Here is a 16,202-nt window from a genome sequence, read left to right as displayed (position 1 = left end):
ATTAAAGTAGATCAACATGTCCTGACACAGAAAGGTATCAATAATATATTCTGTGAAAAAAGCAAGTCAGAAAGTAATGTGCATAATAAAACCCTATTTATATTAATCTATATGCAATATATCAAAATTTTAAAGAGTATCTGTCAAAAAAGACTAAAATTACATGTAACATGTCTGCTAAATTTCCAGTGAGCTATTTATGACCTTCATAAACAGCAGGAAAAAAATAAACATTTTTTAAAAATGAAAAGATAAACCCAATTTTAAATAAATGAATGACTGACACAAATCCAAGTATCTTCTGGATGATTGTCTCTTTAAGGGAATCATATTAGAATGTTTATATCTGAGGTACCAAAAGTTTACTGTGGAAAACTGATGCCACAGAAAAGAGAGCACAAGCCAGGGCTTCGAAGAGTCCACAGTGCAGTCATTACCGCATCAAAGTGTGGGTCCAATGGCTGTCCTGCCTCTTGGTTATACCCATCTTGCAAGTGGTAGCAAAGAACCTCTCCAGAGCGAGCAGGCTTTCCTAGTTCTAATGGAGTGGACTTTCATTTACACACTGAACTCTACTGCTAAAGATAGCTATCTGGGGGGAAAAAATCTCCAATTAGAGTAGCAATGCTCAGAAAGAGGCAGCAATCTTGTCATATACAGCAGATTTAACGTTTTGACCTTGAAAACAAATTCTGCAAGAAGTGAGTCAATACACAGTTTCTTCACAAGTAACTCTGTGATGTAACATCCTTCAAATTGGGAAACAGCAGCAACCACTGCTTTATTTGAAGATAAAAACATCCCTTTTTGCCGCCACCTAAAAGAAGCCACACCTCTGACAAAAAGTTTGAAATAAGGTGAATAAACAATATGAATTCAAAATGTTGGGGGCAAATTAAGATACACATTAGTATGTAAATATCCCTTTCACCAGGTATTCTCATTCTGAGAAAAATCCTGACTTTCCGGGACTGTTATATCTTAATTTTAGAAAAGCCTGGAGGAGCTAATATAAAAGCCTGACCAGGCCCCTTACCCTCACTTGGGCAATGTAAGCCCCTGGTCTGTTGGCTCCTTTTCCCTTTTCAGGGAATCAATAAGTAAAATTACTGGGTTCTTGCTTTATGCTTTCTTCTACTCTCAAATTTTTTTAAAAATTTGTTTTTACTTTTTAAAATATATGTATTCATCATATATCTGTATTTTTCATTTATTTTAAACATACCTTCCACAAAAGGATAATCTGCCCTAACTTTTTTTTACAACTCTTTTACTTGTCATTTGCGAAAAAAGCTAGAAAGATGGGAAACAAAGGGATTTCCATTTTTTTAAGTACACAATAGATAATTAAGTATACATTCACTGTTACTTTCTAGTAGTAATATCAGATAAAATGTCAGTAAAGATGTTATTTGAGTTATCAACTAATCAAATACATAAGCAGTCATTACCAACCCCATGATACGTTATATTTCTTTGCCTTTCACTTTCACTTATATTTGCTCTCATAAAGTCCTCAAACAAGTTTCTAAAAGACTTTTTTACTTGAATGTTCTATATGTCAACTCAACTTGAAGTTGATGTCAAGAGTCAGATGCTGTATGTAATATACGCAGGATTGACGTCCCCAAAAGGAGAAGTCTAAGCTTTAAACTGTTTCTTTCCCTGAAAGACAAATGCTTACACAGGCACTATATCTCTGGAAGGCTGGGATTTCACATTCTTTGTAGGCTGTTTATGAAATCAACTTAAAGTACCATTTCTGAACGTTAAAAACACCACCCCTTCCTACTGTTAAGTTAGATTTATACTTTAGATCACAACTAAAACAAATCAAAACCAAAATTAAAGGCCCAAACATAAGCACTCTGCTTTCAGGACCTTTAATGCAGCAGAGTGCAAAGTCACAGTCAGGAAAGGGGCCAGGTTTCCTTCAGCCTAGTAACAGGCAAGAAGCTCTATCAAAAAATCAAATGAAGATCTCATCTGACTTTTTTCCATCAAACTTCCCAGTCTAAAAGTATGTATGAGATTAAATCATCACTCTTCAAATGTAGAATATGTTTTATGTAAATGTTACTTATGCAGGCCAATAATATTTTGCATGGGTAGATCACTCTGCCACTTACAAAGTGGTATTTTTATATCATATTTGATCTTCACAAATACCCCATGAAGTATGGCAATGACTGTGATACACAATGTACAATAGAGACTCGTAAGTTAAATTACCTGTCAACATCATTAAATGTCCTGACTCCCAATCCAATTGCCTTTTTACATTTCATCATGCTGGCAACATGAACCAGAAGTAAGGTTTTAGGATAGTGCTTTATGGACAAACATTGAAGAAAAATGAGATTCCTAACTTCCTGCTAATACTAATACTTCCTTGCTAACACCTCCTTCAGAAAACCTTACCGGCCCGTAAGCACGTTTCCACAAATTAAATACCTTTTTTCAAGTTTATCTGGTGCAATACATCAAACATGACCTTTGAAACCAATTCATACTTTTTTACCGTTTTTAATTTAGTCAAAACTGCAGAACTGCCAGAGAAAACCAAATACTGTATGATATCACTTATATGTGGAATATAAAAAATACAACAAACTAGTGAATATAACAAAAAAGAATATACTCACAGATATAGAGAACAAACCAGTGGTTACCAACTGAGGGGCGGTGGGGTACAGGGGTCGGGGAGTGGGAGGTACAAACAGTTGGCTGTATAGGCTCAAGGATGTATTATTGTACAACACAGGGAACAGAGCCAATATTTTGTAGTAACTGTAAATGGAAAGTAACCTTTAAAAACTATATTTAAAATGCTTTAAAAACTTTAAACAAAAACTGCAGAACTGCCAGGAAGAAAATTCTTGAAAATGTAAAGTTGTCACTTACAATACAGCAACATCGTCACATTAAGCACACACAAACACAGAAACAGTTCAGCCTCTGGTAGTTCTGCATTGTTAGATGAGTCTGCATTTTCTGTTTTAAAATATCGTGGGCTTAACAGGCCTTGCACTGTGTCCATAGTCTTGACAAGCAGAAACTACTTCTTAATTCTTAGTTCAAAATCACCTAATTTTTTAAAATATTTAACTTGGATAAGAAAACAATTATAGAACCTAGCCAACAATACTGTGGAACCAGTTAGTAAAATCAGACATATTAATCAATTATGACTGTTTTCTTATGCCCTGTAAATGAACCCATATATTTAGTAAGATATTGGCTCAACACGGGACATAAAATATACAAAAGGAAACAACAGAAAGTACTGAAAAGAAAATGAAATTTGGGGAGAGAAGCAAAGCTCCAGAGAAAACAACCTAAGAAAATGAAGTGTGACTTCTACAGCTTAAAAAACAAAAAAGCTTCAGAATGGATATTTTAAGAGTTAATGAACACTTGGAGTTGAGGTGAGTTCAATTTTTCAAGACTGCTGAAATACAGACTATTCTCATCAAAGAACAACGTGGCCCTTTACGACAGAAAACAAAATGTGGGCTAAATGATACGCTACCTACCCACCCATATCCAATGTATCTATAACAGAAAATAATGCAAAGCATAATAAAAAAAAATCAGACATATAAAACATAGTATTCAAAATGATTCAATGAAAACAAGCTTAAAGTCTCCCATTTTATAGTAATTGTTCAACTTCTTTATTTCCACTGGCAAATGATTACAAATAAACAAAAAATCCTATCTCCAGACCTTTCCAGATTAATACACCCACGTTTTGTCACCTGGTGTTATAGGAATAATCACGACTGCACTGCCTTCACTGAAGAAAAGTAAGCAATTTTCTTTGATTTTACTATACAATGAGAAAGGAAAACAGATCAAAATAAGATGAGATGTACAAGTGCTAAGAATTTTTGTCCTCTTTTTCCCTTTCCAGCCCAACCAATGCATTTCGTCACTTCTTGACAAATAATTTACATTTAAGCTTGTTACTCATAGTCTGTGGATGCAGTAACAGGGGCTCTGCCTATGCTGTTTGCTGTTGCTGCTAATTTGCTTTTTAAGATTAACGTTTAGAGTCCACTTGACTGGAATTGCTGCAGCTGTGCCCTTTTTTAAAATTAAGGTTTTCTCCCTCAATAAAGTTTGGAAAATACCAGAAAATAGAAAGAAAAAATAACTTGTAGTTTCACCATCTAATCACTTTTTTAACTATGAGTATTCTTTGTCTTATTTCTTTAAGACACAATCACTTCTAGCTCTACAGTTAACAAAATTAGACTTTCTAACCAACTTTCATTTAAAAACTAGTCTTTCCCACACCCTTAAATATTATTTGAAAAAGACTTTTACTAGCTTCTTTAAGAATCTCATCTTTAGCTTTGGGTAAAGGATTAAAAATTATTCACTAAAATAATACCCTTTCTTCTCCTTTCCCTTCCCCTTTATGATCAAAGCTCAGGACAGAACAGTAAACCATCCGCCTGAGAAATGTGGGGCCTATTAAGATTCAAACCTTAAGCCAAAGATATGATGCTCTAATAGTGACATTTCAAGCACTATCCAGTACATGTGACTTTATCAGAGGGGGCAAATCTGCTAAAATTCTCAGTACTAAAATAATTATCTATTCCAGCTACACGACAGAGCCATTCTGTTTTTTTTTTTTAATAAATCTAGAGTGAAGAAGTGCAAATTTCACCCATTCCACAAAATACCTAACTGAGTAGTTAAAACTGGCGCTCCCCACGGCAAAAAGTTGGATTCGTTAAACAAAAATAAACATGTAACGCGTACAAGGCACCACTGTGTGGACTGCTGTTCCGGAGAATTTATCGATCAGGAAAGTCGACACTAAAGGGAACCGGCGGAAGGGGACAAGGATAGGGAGGGGGATTTGATCATTATCACTCTGGCGCACGAGCAGAAATCCCAAATGCATTATTTAATATTTAATCTTTCTGTTATTGGCATCACGGAGCTCAAACGTCACCAGAAAAGATGGGCCGGCTGAAAACCCGGCAGCGTGACGCACATAACATCTTACCATATGGACTCGAATCAATCAGGACCGAGAAGCGCCTTAAGCCAGCCCCGCGACAGAAGGCGGGTGCGTCCCCCGGGCCATCAGCTTCCCCCGCACCCCCCGCGCACCGCTAGCGTCTGCACGCAGGAATCGGAGGCTGCAGGACCACCAGACCAGTCGCCTCGGGGCTCGGCTCTGGCCGAGGGGGCTGCGGACTCGCGCACGGAGGCCACCCAGGCGGCCGCAAACGCCAAGGGTCAAGCCCCTACCCGAGCAGCCCCCCCCCCCGCCTCCGTGGACACCCCGCGACTGCTTCGGCAAGGACTGAACCGCGAGTGCCGGCCAGGACCACGACAGTCCGCCAGACTCCCCCTCCCGGGGTCCAGACCCTCCCGGGGCCGTACCTGAGGGAGCAGCGCCACCTCCGCCGGCCGGCGCTGGCTGTCGCGGTGGCGGCGGTCACAGCTCCCAGAGCAGTGACGCCTCTCATAAAAACAACAACCTGCTCTCAGGCGTCCGCGGCCGGGAGGCGGCAGCCGGCGGGAGGCGGCAGCCGGCGGGACGCCGCAGCGCATGCCGGGACTCGTAGTCCCGCCCGCGCTTCGTGTCGGGCGGCGGCGGAGAAAGAAACTACGACTCCCGAAGAGGAGCGCAGCCGCCGAGGGGAGGCTGCAGGAAGCTGTGGGAAGTTGGGCCCCGCGGCCGTGAGCCTCACAATATCCGGGCCCCAGGGCCGGAGAGGCGCCGCGGCCAGTTACTATGGAGACGGGCTGCTACAACCACTCGGAAGGATTCCACCCAGGAGGACGGCTCCCAGGATTAAGCGGATTCGTTTCTTGGTATTGATCCAGCCGCCGACGGTCCACCGCCTCTTTGCTGCTTTAACTGAGTGTGGTAAAAGGGTTGCGATCCCTCGGCGCTCGCTGGCCTTCTTGCCATCCGCTGCAGGAAAAGACTGCGTTTGCCGAAAAAAATAAAGAAGATACCGAGAATGACCGAGTGCGACTGGGTGGGTTTGGGCAAAGGGCTGGACGTTTTTGACTGCTGGTACTCTTACTATAAATTTGGGGCACCCCGCACTCCCACTCACCCCACCCCCAAAAAACCACCTTTCTTGGCAACCACTGGGCCACACAGTTGCAACATGCATTGCAGTAAGCCAGAATTGCCTCTCAAGGTAGGAAGATGACTGGGGACAGTATGCAGCTCCTACCCCTTCGCTAACTGCGGTGATGGGTTTGAACAAGAAAAATGTATCTTGTTAATTTTACATTTATTTACATTGTGCCTTGATCAAAAAAGGAAATGGGGGGAGGATATGGTGCATTTATACTCACTTCTCATGGAAACTGAAGGTTAAGGTTTAATTCTCTGTCCCCTAATTGTGGCCAAAAAAGATAAATTAAGAAAAATATCTTCTTATCCTTAAGAGTTGCTGACCTAATGTGTAACCTAGTAGAGAATTTGAAATAATCTTACTATTCTTTGTATTGGGCTCTTTTGTTTTTAATTGTATGTTTTGAACTCCACATTTTAATACCATATTTGAAGAAGGTGAAACTCAAATAAGAAAGCTGCAGTGAGAGCCTATGATATAAAAGCAGTGGGTGTTTTGTTTCTAAGTCTATAAAAATTTGTGAATTGTCCTGTGGGGCTAAAAGATTTAGGTAGACACTAACTTTTACAGATTGTGTGGTACAAATTATGCCAACAAAAATTTTCAGCTAATTTGTCTTCCATTTTGACTAGATTCTGTTTTCTGTTTTGAGTCAAAGTTGATTAGAATTTTAGAGCCAGTTTTAGAGGGTGATTTGAAAGTCACAACCTCTGTGACTGAGGTTGCCCTGGGCAACCTGATTGAGTGTCCATAAAGTATAGGGTTGGTACTTGTTCCCACAAGTCACAGGGCAGCACCTTCCACCTAAGAAGCCTTCCATGGGCTGGGTAATCTAGACATTTTAAGGAAACCTGACGTGTTGTAATACCATGGGATTCTGGTGACTTACTCTTCTCCAGTATCTGTGCTCTTGATATTTAAAACACATTAATAAGCAGTGTCAAAAAGAATAAATAGCAAGAGCTGATGAGTTCTACTTCCAGCTTTGCCAGCTTCCTCCAAGATTATGAGTATTACATGAGTATTACTGAACTGTAGCATATTACTGTAAGGTGTTATTAACCTGTAAATTTCAAAACTGAATTCTGGAAGATCATGCATATGCATTGAGGTAGACCTGCAAAAAAGAAAATGGTAAAAACTGGTTCCATTTAGATGGCAACTTATTTACACCCGATTTATTTTCATTTTTTCTACACAACCACAAGAACTGTGGCAGATTTTTTTTCACCAATTTTACAGACAATATACAAGTAAAGGTGCAATGATGACAAAGAACTAGAATCTAGGTCACACAGTTCTTGCCTTGTGCTACATCTCTAACACTCTATTGATACTCTTCAAATCTGTACAAAAGAAAAAAGAATGTAGTAAATACTTCACATTTGCAGATCTGAACTCAAGATTTCAAAACAAATAGGTCTTGACAGTGGGAAACTTAACTTTGCTTAGACATTAAGTAGAATAGCCCAGCAATTCAGAATCAGTGGGTTATTCTAAAGAGGAACCCACCTAATTTGACCCAAATTTGATCCTCACTTAAGCCTGACAACTTGGTCAATATTCTTTCCTCCATTTTAGAGTTGGAGAAACTGAGAATATATACTTGCTAGTTTTAAGGATTTAGAATTCTTCAAGGGTCTCAGCCTCATGAATCACAAGAATCTACTATAGAGTCTTCAAAGTAAAAGAACTTTAATGCATATAAACAATCTTCTATTAATTTAACCTTAAAAAGTCAGTTACAGTACCCTGCCAATTTCTATGAGATTAGATATATAATATAATTTCAGACGTGGAAGGACTTAGATCTTAAATATTCCAGAAGTTGCCAAATTTGGAGGGTTTATTTAACTACCAACAGTTTCTGCCTACAGGGACACCAAAGAATGCATTTTTAAGGGCTTTATAACAAGTAAATCCCTATACACTTTCCTTCTTTTGTTCGAATAACTGAAAATCACTTTCCTATTGCTACATTTGGAGAGCCCTCATATCCTCAGATTAGGAAAGAAAACTATGTAATCCATCTCCTTTGTTTTGTCTATGAAGTTCCTCTTCATAGACAAGGAACTTCAAGCCTTGCAAAATAATTTCATCAAAGTCACACAGCTGTTATCTGTGGCAACATCAGAACCTGGAACTGGTGACACCTAATACGTGCTTTAGATAATTCTTACAGCAGGACGTACACAAATACAAATTTCCCAATTAGTCTGTTTGACTTGTTCTTCACAGAAAAGTACTTTCAAAATGCTTATTAAGGGCATTGTTCAAGTAGAACATTAATAGTTAACTGAAGATGTGCAATATGGTTTTATAGTACTTTTAAATAAAAAACTAGAACAACCCAATTAAAAAATAGAAGACCTGAACAGACATATTTCCTAAGACACACAGATGGCACATAGGCACATGGAAAGATGCTCAACATCACTAATCATCAGAGAAACGCAAATCAAAACCACAATGAGATATCACTTCACAACTGTCAGAATGACTATCATCAAAAAGTCCACAAATAACAAATGTTGGCAAAGATGTGGAGAAAAGGGAACCCTTGTTCACTGTTGGTGGGAATGTAAATTGGTTTTGCCACTGTGGAAGACAGTATGCAGGTTTCTCAAAAAACTAAAAATTGAACTACTGTATGATACAGCAATTCCACTCATGGGTATATAAAGTGCCCCCCCCCAAAAAAACCCTAAAAACACTAATTTGAGCAATTCCACTCCTGGGTATATATATCTGAAGAAAATGAAAACATTAAGTCGAAAAAATATGCACCCCCCCCATATTCACAGCAGCATTATTTACAATATCCAGTAAGTGGAAGCAACCTAAGTGTCCATCAACAGATGAAGGGATAAAGATGATGTGAGAATACCACATCAGCCATAAAAAAGAATGAAATTTTGCCATTTGCATGTCATGGATGGACTTGGAGGGTATTATGCTAAGTGAAATAAGTCAAACAGAGAAAGACAAATACTGTATGATATCACTTATATGTGGAATCTAAAAAATAACAACAAACAAGTGAATGTAACAAAAAAGAAGCAGACTCACAGATACAGAGAACAAACCAGTGGTCACCAGTGGGGAAAGGGAAGCAAGGAGGGGCAAGACAGGGGTAGGGAATTAAGACGTATAAACTACTATGTATAAAATAAGTAAGCCACAAGGATATGTTGTACAACACAGGCAATATAGCCAATATTTTATAACTACAAATGGGGTATAACCTTTAAAAATTCTGAATCACTATGTTGTACATCTGAAACATAATATTGTAAATCAACTGTATCTCAAAAATAAATAAATAAAGCTGGCCTTTAGGAATGTTTATAGGGAAAACATTTTAGCTCAGGTTCAACTCACAGTAACTTTCTATTTTTCAAGATTATAACCAACCACACTACATTTAAAACGTAAGTAGATATATGTATAAAGGAACTTAGATTTCTATTTGATTTTCCCAACTAGAAATACCAATGAAATTGTTTATAAAGGACTTCCAAATCTTTCAGAAAATATTAAGCAATATAATACAACCTCAAGGTGAAGTTTACTTTAAAAAATTCTATTTATAGTAACAGAACTTTAGGGACACCTCATCCTTCAGGTTGTAACTATTTTAAGATAATTAAATCAGGTCTGGGTTAATATTTATCTTCACCAATGGAAGGTAGAGGAAGAAACTTGTTTTAAAAAATAAACTATTTTCAGGCACTTCATTGGTAATTTTGGCATAAGAGATATAATTAATATTAACTTCCATCTAATTAGTATGCTTCAGTTCTTTTATAAGTAATACTGTACAGTAAGCATTTTTTCTGCAATTAAGTTTCTCAGGATAGACTTCAAAAAACTAAAATTTCAGGATTCAAAGTCATGAACATTTTTTTACTTCTTGGTGCACTTTGTTAGTCTTTTAAAATGGGGTTATTAATTTACCTGGCAATCATCAATGAAAGTGCTGTTTCACTGTCAAAACTGGCTATCATAATTTTCTTAAACACTCCCGTGGTTTTTACTTACTGTTTTTAAAAAACTGTTATGTTTCCTACCTTGATATGTCTTTATCATTGAGACTAATATATTAATTATCTTTGCTTCATCAGAGTTACAGTACTTTGCCTATTTTTTTATGTAGGTATAAAAAAGACTTTATGAGGAAAATATATTAATCCTTTGTCATTCTTTCTAGATAATGCTCCCAGTCTGTGGTCTGCCTTTTTAATTTTGGGTGACTATGTTTTCATGTACAGATTAGGCAGTTAAATATATCAGTCCTTTCCTTTATAATTTGTCACTTTTAAGTTTATAATATTCTTTCTCAAAGTTTAAAATAACTTCCTCCTAGTTTCTATTTTTTCTATCATGTGATTTTAAATCAGTATTTAATAATTCATCTGAATTTTATTTTATTTTTTAAAAATAACCAATTTCCTAATGTTATTGAGCTGGCTTCCTATGTCTTTTCTTTTATATAATAAAATGTAAGCTCTAGGACCTTTATATTGTTCATCATTGTATTTCTAGCATCTAACAATGCCTGGCACATAGTAGGTACTCAGTATTTGTTGAACAAGTGATTAATAAGGTCTGTATAGTCTGTTCCACTTGAATTCCTTCATCTTCATTATTGAAGCTTGATGTTTTTTACGTATTTGACTTTACTAAGGATAAAACATGTTAACCTGCATGTCCTAGAAAACAACATGTAGTTTGTATCCATTCTTTTTAATATTTTGCTCCCTCCCTCCCCAAACAGCTAAATTACTTACATTTTAAATATTAAATATACATAGGTTAATTAAATATTAAATTATAATAGACAGCACCACTGTCTACCCAAGTTTGTCCAGAAACATAGGGGTATTCTTGATGTGTCCCTCTTCCTCACCAACCACATCCAATAAGTCACCAGGTCCTATGAATTCTACTTCCAAAATGTCTCAAATTTATTTACTAGTCTTACTGTACCACCACCCTTCCATAAATCATCAACAATCACATGGACTATTGTAGCTCCTCTCCACATGCAATCAAGATTCTAACAGCAGCCAAAGTAATCTTACTAAAATATAGTACATTGCTCTGTACCAATCTATGCAATTCAGTGGGTGCTCTTCAATGTCCTCGAGAGAAAAGGACTCCCAAGAAGGAGAGTAGAAGGGGCTAAGTTTTTTTGTTTTCCTCTGTTCTGTTTTTCCAGCTTTACTGAGATACAATTGACATATAACATTGTGTAAGTTCAAGCTGTCCAACGTGATGCTTTGATAAGCATGTATATTGTGAAATGATTACCACGATAAGATTAGTTAATACATCTATCACCTCACATCATTACAAATTTGTGTGTGTGGGAGTGGTGAGAACATCTACTTTTAGCAACTTTCAAATATATAATACAGCATTGTTAACTACCATCATCATACTGTAATTAGATCTCCAGAACTTACTCTTCTTGTAAGTTTGTATCCTTTGACCAAAATTTCTCCATTTCCCCCACCCCTCAGCCCCTGGCAGTCACCATTCTACCCTGTTTCTGAGTCTGACCTTTTTTCCCCCAGATTCCACATATATGTGAGATTATACAGTATTTGTCTTTCTCTGTCTGACTTAACTTCACTTAGCATAATGCCCTCGAGGTCCATCCATGTTGTTGCAAATGGCAGGATCCCCTTTTATGGCTGAATAAATATTCCATTATATATACATGCATATATACCAAAATTTCTTCATCCATTCTGATGAACATTTAGGTTGTTTCCATGTCTTAGCTATTGTGAATAATGCTGCAATGAACATGAAAATGCAAACATTGCTTCAAGACAGTAATTTCATTTCCTTTGGATCTATATACCCAAAAATGGAATTGTTGGATCATATGGTGGTTCTATTTTTAGTTTTTTGAGGAACCTCCATACTGTTTTCCATAATGGCTGCACTAATTTATATTCCCACCAACAGTGCATGAGGATTCCCCTTTTTTCCACAACCTCACCAACTCTTATTGTCTCTTGACTTTTTGATAATAGCCATTCTCACTGTGGTTTAGATTTGCATTTCCCTGATGGTTAGGGATGCTGAGCACCTTTTCATGCACCTGTTGGCCATCTGTAAGTCTTCCTGGGAAAAATGTCTACTCAGATCCTCTGCCCATTATTTAATTATATTGTTTGGTTTTTTGCTATTGAGTTGTATGAGTTCTTCAGATATTTTGGATATTAACCCCTTATCTGATATATGGTCTGCAAATATTTTCTCCCCTTCCATAGGTTGCCTCTTCATTCTGCTATTCCTGTGCTGTGCAGAAGCTTTTTAGTTTGATGAAATCACATTTACTGATTTTTGCTTTTATTGCTTGTAGTTTTGTTGTCATAGTCACAAAATCATTATGAAGACCAACTCCAAGGAGCTTTTTCCCTATGTTTTCTTCTAAGAGTTTTACATTTAAGTCTTTGATCCATTTTGAGTCACTTTTTCTGAGTGATATAAGATAGGATTGGACCTAAGTTTAAATAACTGGGGTTTTTTTAGAACTTCATAATTGAGAATTGTTTTATTCATTTATCTTTTAGGATAAGAAAAGTACTTCAGCTTCAAATTCAGACACAGAAATGAAACCTGAACAACTGCCTCCTTGTGTGAACCCAGGCAATCCTGTGTTTTCATGTATGTTGGACCCAAAGACACTCCATACGGCTACCTCACTATCGAAACCTAAGATGATTATGTATAAAACCAATTCAAGTAATTATGGTGAATTTTTACCTATGCCACAGTTTCTCCCCTGCTATTATGCTCCAAAGGATCAAGTGTTTTCAAGCCGTATCAGAGCTACTGGATTTTATCAAAATAACACTCTAAACACTGCGCCTGACAGAACAAGAACCCTTGATTTTCCTAATTTTCAACACACTCTATGAAAATATATTAGTCCTAAAGAGAAAATACACTCAGGAAAAAATGAGTTTTAAATCTAAGGCTAGGATACCTAATTTGAAATATAAAAAGATTTGTATTAATTTTTTAAAAATACCTAAAGCAGTACAAAAGATAACTGAATGACAGTGACTTCTTAAATAAAAATGTGTTCAAAATAGAATAAAATGTAAAAAGCATTTCATTATATCCTAGTTTTATTTAGTTCATGTAACTCTAAAAGCTTCAAAAGTATTTCAGGACCTCAGTTGTCTACTGAGTATATTTATCATGACAAAGGAACACAGGAACTCTAATATGAAAAGCTGAATTAAGGAAGATTCTGACCAGTAATTTCCTACTTTTCAGTTATTTCGACTAGTAGCTTAGAACATGGAGGAATGTTAGTTCCCACAGCCAAACTGGTGGAAGAGAGGACTTCATTCATTCATTTATTGAACATCTACTCATGGTAGGCACTATACGATGCAAATGGAACACAGTAATAAAATACCATGTCTTTTACTGTTCCAATAAACAACATTTTGGAAGAATGAGATCAGTAAATTAGTAACACATGATAATTTATGTACTGTAAAATACATAAAAGGTCTTTCAGACACAGAGACAGAATTGCTTAAATTGAGACCAAAGCAATCTGGAGAAACATCCTGGAGAAGGTAAAGCCAAATCAAAGGAAAGGTCAGTCAGGCAGAAGAAACGTTATGCATAAAAGAACAGAAATGTGAGAGAATGTTGCATATTTTTACAAATGCAATTACTTTGATATATCTTAGAGAGCATGAGCAGTGGTGGATGATGGGCTGTTCAGTTATTTAAACTCTGTAATCCCATTGTATACAGAGATTTATTTAGCTGCCATCTGTTGAAACCTCCTGTTCAAATAGATCTGAGTACCTTTACTGGAAAAAAAATCACTGTTCTTATTTTTCCCTGTTGGTTCAGGATATTCACATCAATTAAAGAATAATCTTTTGAGTCACTAGGGGATCAGAAAAGTTGGGTTCGGAAAAGTTGACCCTTCTATTTACAAAAATAGCTTGATGTAAGAAAACAGCTCAAACTCTGCAGCTTCCTAAAATGCTTCCAACTACCCCAAAATATGGTATTTGGTAATGGCACAAGAAAGAAAAAAATTAGTTTTGTTCACTTCCTCTAAAACATCAAAAATCAAGGCAGTGCACAAGATTTCCAGGTGAATGATGCAGCAGAATTTCAGTTTACCAGCGTTTTCTCTGCACAAACTATATACACTATTTCCCCCGTTCACTGTAGGTGCTTGATTTGTGGCAAGTGAAGTCAACTTTTTAATATGTAGAATCTAGAGATTAAGCTAAAGTTCCTTACTATGATAGGTGGTTAGGCCCTTTTTTGTTTTTGTTGTTGCTAAAATAAGAGAGGATGAATATCTCAGAATCAAGCATGTAGTCTGAAATGCCAATTTGTCATTCAGTGCCTATTAAAGTCCAAGGACTATTCTAGACAATAAGTACCTGCCTTCATGGAGGTGAGAGTCTAATAAATTCTAGTAGGGGAAACAAACCAAAAACACATGTATGAATATATGTATATATTCATATATAAATGTTATAGAATCTAAATATGTATATGTTTCTGTTACACATCTTTATGTTATACATGTTTATGCACACACAAATATTTATAAATATTTATATGTACATATAAATATGTAAGTGTAAAATAGGTGCACATATTTACATGTAAATATTTACATCCATATGCATATAACATTCATGTATTTATGTTATACAAATTTTATCTATGTAGATACTTTATTTACATGTTCTTTACATTTAAATGTTTATATATGTTTATATGTGTAAAATATGCCAGGCAATAAGAGTTACGAGGGAAAAATAAAATAGGGTTGGGGAGGCGTGCTTGGGCAAGGAGTTATTTTAGGTAGGGAAGGGTATAAACTGGTATTTGATCACACTCCTGAAGGAACTGGAGAGTCAAGCTGTTGAGGCAACTAAATATCAAGTCTGGAGTTCAAGGGAGAAGCCCACGTTAAATATAATCAATTTAAACAACATCTACACAGTGATATTATTTAAAATCATGAGACCAGATAAGACAACAAAGTGTAGGCAGAAGAGAGATCTGAGGACAAATCTCCAGGGAACTCTAACATTTAGAAGTCAGGGATGATCAGGCATAAACAGATGAGACCAAGAAGTGACGAGTGAAGTGGGAAGAAATGAGGAAGAGTGGGATGCCCCAAAGCCACATAAAGAACTTGTTTCAATATGAGGGACTGGCCCAGCTGTATGAAATGATTTGGGGAGCTAACACATGGACTGAGACCTGAAGGTTTGATTAGGCCTGGAGAGATCACTGGTGACCTCAACAAGAACTGTTCAGTGAGGTCCTAGAGAGAAAAACTGTACTGGAATAGATTTAAGAAAGACTGAAAGAAGTAAAAACTATGTTTTAGTCATTTTGCTGTACGTTGAACAGAGAAATGCGGTGATAGCTAGAAATAGATGTGGGGCGAAAGGTTCCTTTTTAAAGATAGGATTATAATATAGCATATTTGTATTTTGATGGAACCACATTTTAAGAACCACTGACCCAATGGTAATCAGTTCTATAAAGAAAAATCAAAGGTATGGATAGGATAAATACAGAATTATTCACCAACTTATAGTATATTTAGAACTAGGATACATAAGAACAACATATAAGAAGCATTAGCATATTGGCTGTAAAGTATTAATTTAACTACTCTGCAAGATATACTAAATAAAGCAGTACATTTGGAATATGCTATCCTAAAATGTAAAAAATAAGCATCCTCTGTTACCGCCCCCCTCAAAAGACTCCATTTCAGTTACCTGTTTAAACAATCAACTCTCCTGGAAAATATTTAAAGCACATTAATTAAAAAACTCACATACTTTAGGCAAACTTTCCTACCTTTACACAATTATCAGAATATTTGAAGTTTTACTTCCATTTCTTGACTCATCAATTCTGGAAATATGGCATGAGCTCTCAGCTTTAAATGAAACTGAAGGCTTCTCTTCCTAGAGGAATATTTTATCAGTTTGGTTAGGTCTTTTCCTCTTTTAGCTATAAACTAAAAGATTATCATAAATACAG

General features: G+C 36.6%; 2 protein-coding genes across 7 annotated transcripts in view; one reads left to right on the top strand and one right to left on the bottom strand.

Annotated features, from left to right (window-relative positions):
• The window catches only part of CCPG1 (cell cycle progression 1), a 39,587-nt gene extending 33,984 nt beyond the window's left edge, over positions 1 to 5,603 (bottom strand). The window contains exon 1 of one of the 5 annotated variants that reach the window (XM_032481133.1): positions 5,410 to 5,603. In XM_032481133.1, the coding sequence (XP_032337024.1) occupies positions 5,410 to 5,580 (171 nt within the window). In that variant the 5' untranslated portion in view covers positions 5,581 to 5,603. The remainder of the gene's footprint in view (positions 1 to 5,409) is intronic. The other 4 variants (XM_032481131.1, XM_032481132.1, XM_032481134.1 and 1 more) reach the window with 4 other exon arrangements.
• Positions 5,604 to 5,612: 9 nt separating this feature from the next.
• On the top strand, positions 5,613 to 14,715 carry C6H15orf65 (chromosome 6 C15orf65 homolog). Of its 2 annotated transcripts, none has more exons than XM_014555231.2 (2): positions 5,613 to 6,182; positions 12,713 to 14,715. In XM_014555231.2, the coding sequence occupies exons 1-2, from the start codon at positions 5,997 to 5,999 to the stop codon at positions 13,058 to 13,060; spliced, it is 534 nt and encodes a 177-aa protein (XP_014410717.1). In that variant the 5' UTR covers positions 5,613 to 5,996; the 3' UTR covers positions 13,061 to 14,715. The 2 variants fall into 2 exon arrangements, with proteins under 2 accessions (XP_014410717.1, XP_014410718.1); XM_014555232.2 differs by having other exon boundaries at positions 5,619 to 6,014.
• Positions 14,716 to 16,202: the final 1,487 nt, after the last annotated feature.

The sequence above is a fragment of the Camelus ferus genome, chromosome 6, assembly GCF_009834535.1.
Source record: "Camelus ferus isolate YT-003-E chromosome 6, BCGSAC_Cfer_1.0, whole genome shotgun sequence".
NCBI lineage: Eukaryota > Metazoa > Chordata > Mammalia > Artiodactyla > Camelidae > Camelus > Camelus ferus.
Note: the sequence above shows the minus strand (reverse complement) of the source record. Positions and strands in the feature narration are given on the sequence as shown.